This window comes from Lottia gigantea (assembly GCF_000327385.1).
Source record: "Lottia gigantea unplaced genomic scaffold LOTGIsca_3, whole genome shotgun sequence".
Taxonomy (NCBI): domain Eukaryota; kingdom Metazoa; phylum Mollusca; class Gastropoda; family Lottiidae; genus Lottia; species Lottia gigantea.
This window is the reverse complement of record NW_008708986.1, coordinates 3,996,864-4,006,888: the sequence shown is the minus strand read 5'-3', so window position 1 is coordinate 4,006,888 and position 10,025 is coordinate 3,996,864. Positions and strand designations below refer to the sequence as shown.

Sequence of the window (10,025 nt, the reverse complement as noted above, 5' to 3'; positions counted from 1 at the left end):
CCCCTGTCCCCTCTGACCCCCCAACCCCCATCCCCCTTTGGCTCCGCCACTGCTGGTGAGCCTTCTGATCGCTTGAAGTGGAGCTTGTAATTATTAGATAATATAGCTTTTAACATGTAATTTTGAATGGTTTTAGTAAAACTTGTTTGATTGTTTGAATTATAGGCTTCTGATGGCTTGCAGTTCAGTCTTTTGATAGTACAGCTTTTAGAGTGTTTAAGCATGGCAAATACAAGGATCTCTCCTCACTGACGAATGAAGAAGCATTTCTATCGATATAGTGACAAAAAGGAATAAAGGTACATTGCTATAAGCAAACAAACGCCGACATCGCATACCAATCTCTGTGATCTCCGAACTCAACTATATATTACATTCTATTATTAATTATATAATAGACGAAAAAAGAAGACTGAAATTCAATGAAAAACTTTGTTTACTTTAAGGAAGTTTTTTATTTGAGAAGGAATTCAACATTGCAAACGTATTTACATAAATATTACTTGACCCAATTAGGAGGTTGGATAAAATTCATCATAATATATGAAATACCATAGTCGTCTCGCGACATCAAACACGTCTATGCAGTTGTTTCTACATACATAGGGGTGTGCCATAAAGAAAATAAATACATCACTGTTGTGGAACACTTAACATTGTGATTTTGTCCTCGTATAATACACATAGAGTAACAAATAAGACTGCACTACCCGCGCATAACACACATAGGTTAACAAATAAGACTACACTACCCTCGTATAACAAACATAGGTTAACAAATAAGACTCTGCACTACTCTCGCATAACACACATAGGTTAACAAATAAGACTACACTACCCTCGTATAACAAACATAGGTTAACAAATAAGACACTGCACTACCCTCGCATAACACACATAGGTTGACAAATAAGACTACACTACCCTCGTATAACAAACATAGGTTAACAAATAAGACTCTGCACTACTTTCGCATAACACACATAGGTTAACAAATAAGACTACACTACCCTCGTATAACAAACATAGGTTAACAAAAAAGACACTGCACAACCCTCGCATAACACACATAGGTTGACAAATAAGACTACACTACCCTCGTATAACAAACATAGGTTAACAAATAAGACTACACTACCCTCGTATACAAACATAGGTTAACAAATAAGACTACACTACCCTAGTATAACAAACATAGGTTAACAAATAAGACTACACTACCCTCGTATAACAAACATAGGTTAACAAATAAGACTACACTACCCTCGCATAACACACATAGGTTGACAAATAAGACTACACTACCCTCGTATAACAAACATAGGTTAACAAATAAGACTACACTACCCTCGTATAACAAACATAGGTTAACAAATAAGACACTGCACTACCCTCGCATAACACACATAGGTTAACAAATAAGACTACACTACCCTCGTATAACAAACATAGGTTAACAAATAAGACACTGCACTACCCTCGCATAACACACATAGGTTAACAAATAAGACTACACTACCCTCGTATAACAATCATAGGTTAACAAAAAAGACACTGCACTACCTGCGTATAACACACATAGGTTAACAAATAAGACTACACTACCCTCGTATAACAAACATAGGTTAACAAATAAGACACTGAACTACCCTCGCATGACACACATAGGTTAACAAATAAGACTACACTACCCTCGTATAACAAACATAGGTTAACAGGTTAACAAATAAGACACTGCACTACCCTCGCATAACACACATAGGTTAACAAATAAGACTACACTACCCTCGTATAACAAACATAGGTTAACAAATAAGACACTGCACTACCCTCGCATAACACACATAGGTTAACAAATAAGACTACACTACCCTCGTATAACGAACATAGGTTAACAAATAAGACACTGCACTACCCTCGCATAACAAACATAGGTTAACAAATAACGCGAGGTAAGACTACACTACCCTCGTATAACAAACGTAGGTTAACAAATAAGACTACACTACCCTCGTATAACAAACATAGGTTAACAAATAAGACACTGCACTACCCTCGCATAACACACATAGGTTAACAAATAAGACTACACTACCCTCGTATACAAACATAGGTTAACAAATAAGACACTGCACCCTTGTATAACTCGCGTAGGTTAACAAATTAGAATGGATAATATATTGAAATATAATGAAGACGTTTAATGAACAAGAGGCTGACAAAAACTAAAAACTAATAATTCCAGAGTTTTATCTCTTTGACTTAACATAGCTTCTGAATATTATTTAAGCGACGTATTCTGTGATAAAAACACTTTCAGATGTGAACTGCATTACATCAGGCCCGTAGCTACAGGGAGGTAAGGGTGGGGGCTGGGGATCTATATCGTCACTGCAACTAAACACCAAATTGTCCCTTCGGATACTTCAACAAAATGTTTAAGTTTGGCTTCGGGTCTGCATTTCATCATTTGAACTTGAAAACACTTTACAAATAAACATAAAATGACTGCGAATATAACCCTGACTATACGACGACGGCAATGATTATGTTAATGATGATGATTCAAAGTAGCTGGTATACTGGTATAATAACCTGAAATTGGGTGTGTATATTTTTTTAAAGGAAAGAAGACATGAGTGATTATCAATTTAACGCGTCATTGATAGCTCCGTTGAAAAAATCTCCAGAAAATAGTAAAAATATTCGATAATCAGTTTCGGGTATTAGGTTCATAACATAATGTAAACAATATTAAGAGGATTAACTACTTGTTTGAACGAGTTGATTACTTTTCTTATCCATTTCTTATCCATTCATCCATTCATACCTAAACATAGTCACTGACAGAATTTGGAATTTGATAAATAACCGATAATTTCACAGTGGTATTGTTGTAGTTGAAAGAACCCACATGTAACCATTTTGACTACGACTGCACTGTGCATAAGCTGGAGCGACTTGCAGAGCTCTCCGCCCACTCGCGGCACTTAAACTGAGTTTTTGGCTGAATTATAATAATATTTGCTAATTGTTTGCATTAAAACTTGCAAATTTATACAAATGTATGTATTTTGATTAAAATTTGTACATGAATGAATTTTGTTGTCAATTTCTCATAAATAAGATCACTATTATAATGTCTATAGACTGTAAATTATTATATCATGTTTTTTTCATTCAATATTTGATGTCTTTATTTGTTGCTATCCATGTAATTGATTATTGTTTTATTGTGTTTTGGTTGTATTGTCTAAAAGGGGCAGAATGGAAGACAGGCCTATCGTTGGGTACTTATGATCTGATCTTGATGAGCATCGGTAATGTATGGCCTAATTTTCAACCCTTTTGTAATAAAGATATCATTATTATTATTATTATATGGGATATGATACAAACTTTAGTTGAATTATAATGACTGGACCCTAAATAAAGAAATACTACCTCTTAGATTGGGCATAACATTTATGTCTCAAACTTGGTCAATAAGAGCTTATATTAATCAGTTGGACTTACCAGATGCCATGACTAAATAATAGAATCTCTATATAAGACCATATATTCATCAAGCTAAGTAATTATTTCAAAGCAAGTTTCAAGAATTAGTTAGTTTAATGAATTATTTCTTAGTTTTATGGTATTGGATAATAGAAGGGTTCTGTTGTATAGTTATGATAGCAGGTAAGTACACTGATGAACAAATACTCGTTAATTTTTTTCTTTAAACACAGAAAATCTGAAACAATACTGAACGGAACGTCTGAACCTATTTTATAATATATAAACACTCTACTATGGAAATGAAATTTCTTTGTAAAAATCATAACGTAGTGTCTTGATAAGATCTTGTTTCTTTTCATTTCTTTCATAATCAGAAAAATTCTACACTTTATGTTTTTTTTCCTTCTCATACCTATTTCAAGCAGTCGTTGTCTGCAAGTTAAACAAAACCATTATCTGAAGATGTAGAATTAGATATTCTAAAGTGCTTAGTTATTTATGTCAACGAAATGCAAAGTCGACTGTTTTTATGTGCCAAAAGATTGCACAGATTTTTGTTTTTAAGTGCCAAAAGATTACTCAGATTGTTGTTTTTATGTGCCAAAAGATTGTAGATTGTTGTTTTATGTGCCGAACGATTGCAGATTGTTGTTTTTAAGTGCCAAAAGATTATTCAGATTGTTGTTTTTATGTGCCAAAAGATTGTAGATTGTTGTTTTATGTGCCAAACGATTGCAGATTGTTGTTTTTAAGTGCCAAAAGATTATTCAGATTGTTGTTTTTATGTGCCAAAAGATTGCACAGATTGTTGTTTTTATGTGCCAAAAGATTGTAGATTGTTGTTTTTATGTGCCAAAAGATTGTAGATTGTTGTTTTATGTGCCGAACGATTGCAGATTTTTGTTTTTAAGTGCCATTTGATTATTCAGATTGTTGTTTTTATGTGCCAAAAGATTGTAGATTGTTGTTTTATGTGCCAAACGATTGCAGATTGTTGTTTTTAAGTGCAAAAGATTGCAGATTGTCGTTTTTATATGCTAAAAGACTACTCTGATTGTTGTTTTTATATGCCAAAAGCTTGCAGATTGTTGTTTGTATGTGCAAAAGATTAAACAGATTTTTGATTTTATGTGCAAAAGATCAAACAGATTGTTGTTTTTATGTGCCAAAAGATTACATAGATTGTTGTTTTTATGTGTCCGGGAAATGTAAAAGCGCACATATGGTTGCTTTTATTATTTAAAGGAATGCAGAGACGATTGTTTTTATGTGTGCAAGGATTGCAAATATGGCTGTTGTACAATAGTACAGATGGTTGCTTATTGGTTTCAAAGAAATGCAGAGACGATCGTTTTATGTGACAAATGGTTTTACAGGTGTTTATTTCATGTGTTATATAATTGCACAAGTTCTTGTTCGTTTGTTTTTTTACATCAAGTAATGCACTGATGGTCGTAATTTTTGTTATTTTGTCAACTTTTCTTGAAGATTGACAGCTCAGATAACATGATCAATCGGAACAAGGATCTGTCACTGACGAATTCTCTTTACGCAATCAAAATAAAACTCTCTATGTATACAAAACTCGACATAATATTGCAAAGCTTTTAAAGTTTTGGGATTCACCACAATTCATTTAGAACCATTTTCATTAAAACACAAATTTCAAATTTAACCTTGGGTGATGAGTGTGAGCATGTCATAATAGGAATTGCTATGATCATTTTCCAAGGATACCGAAACATCAAATGGAAGTCCTAGTATGCATACTGGACGTTCACATCCCTATAAAAATGTTACCATCTTAATACATTAAACACGCCATTAATTTAGGGGGTACACTAGTAATAGGTCGTTATAGTTCTTTAATAATAAACTTTAACCTACCTTTTTAAGCGTATCCGAAGATTAAAGAGTTTTAAAACAATCGCAACAGATAATTACACTGTCCGGTGGATAGAGTCCGAGGAAGATGATATATAGAAAGTCGCGTCAACTACAATACAAGTAACGGTAAGTAAAGGCGAAAAGTGTCAATCATATTGACATACATACATCTATATCATATTTAATGACTTGATCACAGGGACATGTGGAAATGAACGAAGGAAACAATGTCTAAACACAGTATACCACTTAACTCGTTTGTGATGAAATGTCTGTTACAACCACTTATGGCTATAAAAATATTATTCATCATACCAATAAGCATTGAAATAAAGCAAGCTTTCCTTTGTTTTGAATCAGATAAAATCAGTAAGGATTTGAGTGTTGCACGAGTCCCTGTGTAACAATTTCCTTGATACTCATAAAGTCCGTCATGGTCCAATCAACATTCAGACCCCAAGCTATAAAGTACAATACATATCTTTCTTATTCTTCTCACAGTTACTCTATTAAACCCTCATTTAAAGGGCAATTATTTTGTGCACTTCAAGCCATATTTTCGGTTCATTCAATGGCCAGTTTGAAGGTCTCCAGTAATTGATTCAGAAATAATTTCGATAAGAGAAGAGAAAATATTTATTTAATATTTGTTTGACCAGGCATTTGTTTTATTCTTGGCAATATGGAAATTGAAGCTCGTCTTGTACCGACAGTAAGGTAGTCAATTCTGGCATCTCTGCTAACTTCATTCTTTATCTAATTTGAGGGTACCATCTCAGAAAAAGTCCATGGAAACATTACACTGTTAAAAAATCTCAGTGGTCGCTAATGCCCATAAAAACATAATATGACGCCTTTTCCAGGCCAGTCTTCCATCGGAATTTAAATTCAAGGGTAAAATCGGACAGTGATTTCAGTGAGCAAGCGGAAATTATGCCACGACAGTGGTATAAGCCTACCATTTTCCGATTTCCAACTGTCAATGGACATACACGGCTTTTATTATGCTAAATTTCTCGACTTCTATGTCAACACCCCCGACATGCTTTACTGATGAGGAAAACTGGATTGACAGAACCGCCGAATCCCACATTACCAAGTTAGCGTCTAGTTTGTTAAGCCATCGGGGTATAAAGGTATAAAGTTGGCACTTAGTTAAATATTGTGAATAAAAAGGGATAAATTGACGTCATAGATGATAATTTTTTTCTTTTACTGTAGAATCGTATTAGAGAGATTACTTGATGCTGTTTGAGATTCAATAACCAGGAATTAAATTTGGTACTAAAATTTTGCATCTGGTTATTCAAACATTTTCCCGCAATATTTTGTTTGGACAAATGTCATTGGTGGAGACTCTCTACCAATTAAAAAAATTAATGACGAGAATATGTGATTTTAAAAGCATCGGTAGTATATCGACTAACGTCGCTAAAGGAACATGATGATATCATTACGTGCTTTCTATCCTTCGCTTTATAATCATTGTCAAGACTATATGTAATCACAAAACGTGGGGAAAAACAATAGATGCATTGTGCGACAGGCTAACAGGAAATACGTCCAAATAGGGGTCAGAACGACTTAATGAGGGGTCAACTTTCGAGAATTAGATTCTGCAGTTGTGTGGAAATGTCATAGGCAGAAATATCTAGAGCTTCTGGGAGACCCCCAATATAATATTATATTGTGTGTCAAAACGTATAAAAAAAATTCATATTTTTTAATTTGTTAGGAATGAAGCAGGAGTGCATTATCCCGGCAAACAACAAATCACAAATGTAGGTTACTCAAGTGAGATAAAATTTTCTGAACACTGTCCACTTCAAGGGAAGTAACTAGCATGTATTATCCCGAGGTAATTCAAATTATGAATCAATCTTCGGCTAAATCTAAAATGATGAGTCACAACATGAAATAAATTGTCATCTAAGTTCTAGAAATGATTAAGACTTGAAGGAACTCTCTAGAGAATAAAGCTTGAAGAAATGTCTCTGGTCCAATTTTTTTAACATCGGACATCCGATCAATCATGATATCTACATCATGGACTCGCTCCACTATTACAAATTGGATCGTCGATTGTATTTTTATATTAAATTACATTTCATTTCAATTTATTGCTGAAATGCGATTCTGTGAAAATTGTGGCTGGGCTGTTGGACTCTTTATTAATGTCACGAAACCGTTTGGACCGAACAAGCACAGATTTAAAAAAAAAACGCCTATCAACGCCTTGTCATGGTCTTTCCTGTCTGCCACCATCGTATCTTCCGCCTTACCGTTTATCTCTGCCTCGTCCTGGTCTTTCCTGTCTATCACCGCTTTGTCTTGGTCCTTCTTGTCGGTCACCATCGAGTCTTACGCTTTACCGTCTATTATTGCTTTGTCATGGTCCTTCATGTCGACCATCATCGGATCTTACTCCTCCCCTTTATTCACTATAGATTCTTGGTCATTCCTGTCAGTAACCCTGAGGTCTTCCTCCTTCCCGTTTATCACTACATTGTCTTGGTCTTTCCCCTTCTCTTCTATCCACGCCTTGATCTTTCCTGTCGGTCACCAATATGTCATCCTGCTTCGCGTTTATCACTGCATTGTCTTGCTCTTCCCTGTCGGTCTATCAACGCCTTGTTGAGGGCAGTTACAAAGGCATCTGCCTATTCTCGAATCCTTTTTCTATACGAAATAAAATATTGTTTACAAAAAAAAATAACGCCTTGTCTTTCCCGTCAGTCAACATTGGGTCTTCCTCCTTCCCATCTATCACCACATTGTCGATCACCTTGTCTTGGTCTTTCCTGTCAGTCACCAGTCACCTGTCGGTCTCCTACCTCGTCTATCAACACTTGATCTTGTGCACCTTTTTGAGTAAGGACCAGAGCCAAACAGGTTACAAACACCAATAAAAAAATATTTTTCGTGGTGGTGTATTAAAGTTCAACAAATTGAAAGCCTGTCAAAGTTTTGGTCTTAACTCCAACGCGTGCAGCTAGAATGTATAGAACCGTATAGGCTGGTGACCGGCCACCCACCCTATCTTCAAATGGCCGAAACTCAGCCAAGTTTGACATCAGAGGTATAATGTTTGTGGCAAATGAAGCTTTAACATGCTTTACGCTGATTTCCGTTGAAAACAGAAATTTGTAATTTGTTTGCTTTTTAAGTTTCACCCTTATTTTAAAGAGAAAATCACTTATATTTTGGTTTGGAGGAAAACTAAAAATGCTGTAGCAGGCAGATTTTGCAAGGTAGAAATTTAGCAGAGAACAACTTCAAACGAGTGTGCACATACAGTGCAAATTGCACTCTTTACATCTCTGAACTTTTTCGAATGGCAGCCTCTAATTTTTAAACAAACAACAAACAAACAAAATGAAAAAATTCAAGAATTCCAATAGAGTAATTTATTATTTATCATTTATCATGTTTTTAAATATTTCTTGACTGGAAACTTCAAACTGAAATAAAGACACCATGGTAATTAAGATAATATAAATGGATGAAAAATTCTTAATAAAATCTCAATCCCAAGAATGATAATATATTTGGTTTAATAACTGTTGTTGTTGAAGATGAACGGTACCATATTCTGCACACAGACCATCTTTTTTCTTTCAAACAAAGTATCTGAATGTTTTCATACCGGTTCATCTCTCAAGGTGAAACCTGGTTTCAAATTACAAGTTGTAAAACCAACATGGAGACACAATTTTCAGATCTTCGAGATTGTGTGCGTAAGATATAAAACAGTATCAATAGTGTTTATTGATACAATTATTAAATTGGCTATTCACGAAGGAGAAAAACTGGGTGATAATTTCTGTAATTTTGAGTTCAAAGCTTAATTAGAAATTAAAGTTTTTAATTCAAAACAAAAAGTGAAATAATATGTCGTTTGTGAGCCACCGTACCAAGGTGAAAATTAAAGTATTCAATTTAAAAATACAAGAATTTTCACCTGATTTTCACTTTAATTTCCTTGGTTATTTTGACGCAGGTGAAAATTAAAGTTTTTAATTTAAAATAAAAAGTGAAATATGTCGTATGTGAGCCCCCGTATTTTATATTATATATTTTGGAACTTACATTGTTATTGATGTTATTCATTAGTTTCCTCCATCTCCATCAGGTCGCTGACCATCAGGTCTGTCGCCACCAGGTCTATCACCATCCGGTCGGTCACCATCCGGTCTGTCACCACCCGGTCGGTCACCATCAGGTCTGTCACCACCAGGTCTGTCACCATCCGGTCTGTCACCATCCGGTCGGTCACCACCAGGTCCGTCACCACCAGGTCCGTCAGGTCCGTCACCACCAGGTCCGTCACCACCAGGTCGTGGACCTCGACCAGGTCGTCCTCGTCTTTGTGGACGCGAATCATTGTCGCCTTCGTCTTGTGCAAGTACCAGTGCCAAGCAGGCTGCAAACATTAACAAGAGTACAATTTTTCCCATCGTCGTGTATTCAAGTTCAACAAAATGAATGATGAAATACAAAGAATAGTTTGGATTTATATAGAAATTCGGATGTAAAAATATATCTCATTATCCTCTACATTTGTCAAGCCATACTGTTCGTTTCACAAAACTTTTTAATAAATGCAATTACTTTCTCTTGCGATGATGGTAAAAACT

General features: G+C 35.1%; 2 protein-coding genes across 2 annotated transcripts in view; both read right to left on the bottom strand.

Annotated features, from left to right (window-relative positions):
- Positions 1-633: 633 nt before the first annotated feature.
- Positions 634-1,467, bottom strand: LOTGIDRAFT_104539 (hypothetical protein; the record flags this gene model as incomplete). The annotated part of the gene is given in 4 exon segments (XM_009057282.1): positions 634-792; positions 982-1,087; positions 1,191-1,387; positions 1,405-1,467. Coding segments are annotated over 4 exon segments (525 nt in total), but the record flags the coding sequence as incomplete, so codon positions are not given.
- Positions 1,468-8,778: 7,311 nt separating this feature from the next.
- Positions 8,779-10,025, bottom strand: part of LOTGIDRAFT_228632 (hypothetical protein) — a 1,732-nt gene continuing 485 nt past the window's right edge. Inside the window, exons 2-3 of the mRNA XM_009057281.1 lie at positions 9,478-9,574; positions 8,779-8,849 (exon numbers count right to left, since the gene is read on the bottom strand). Coding sequence (XP_009055529.1) covers positions 9,498-9,574 — 77 coding nt within the window. The 3' untranslated portion in view covers positions 8,779-8,849; positions 9,478-9,497. The remainder of the gene's footprint in view (positions 8,850-9,477; positions 9,575-10,025) is intronic.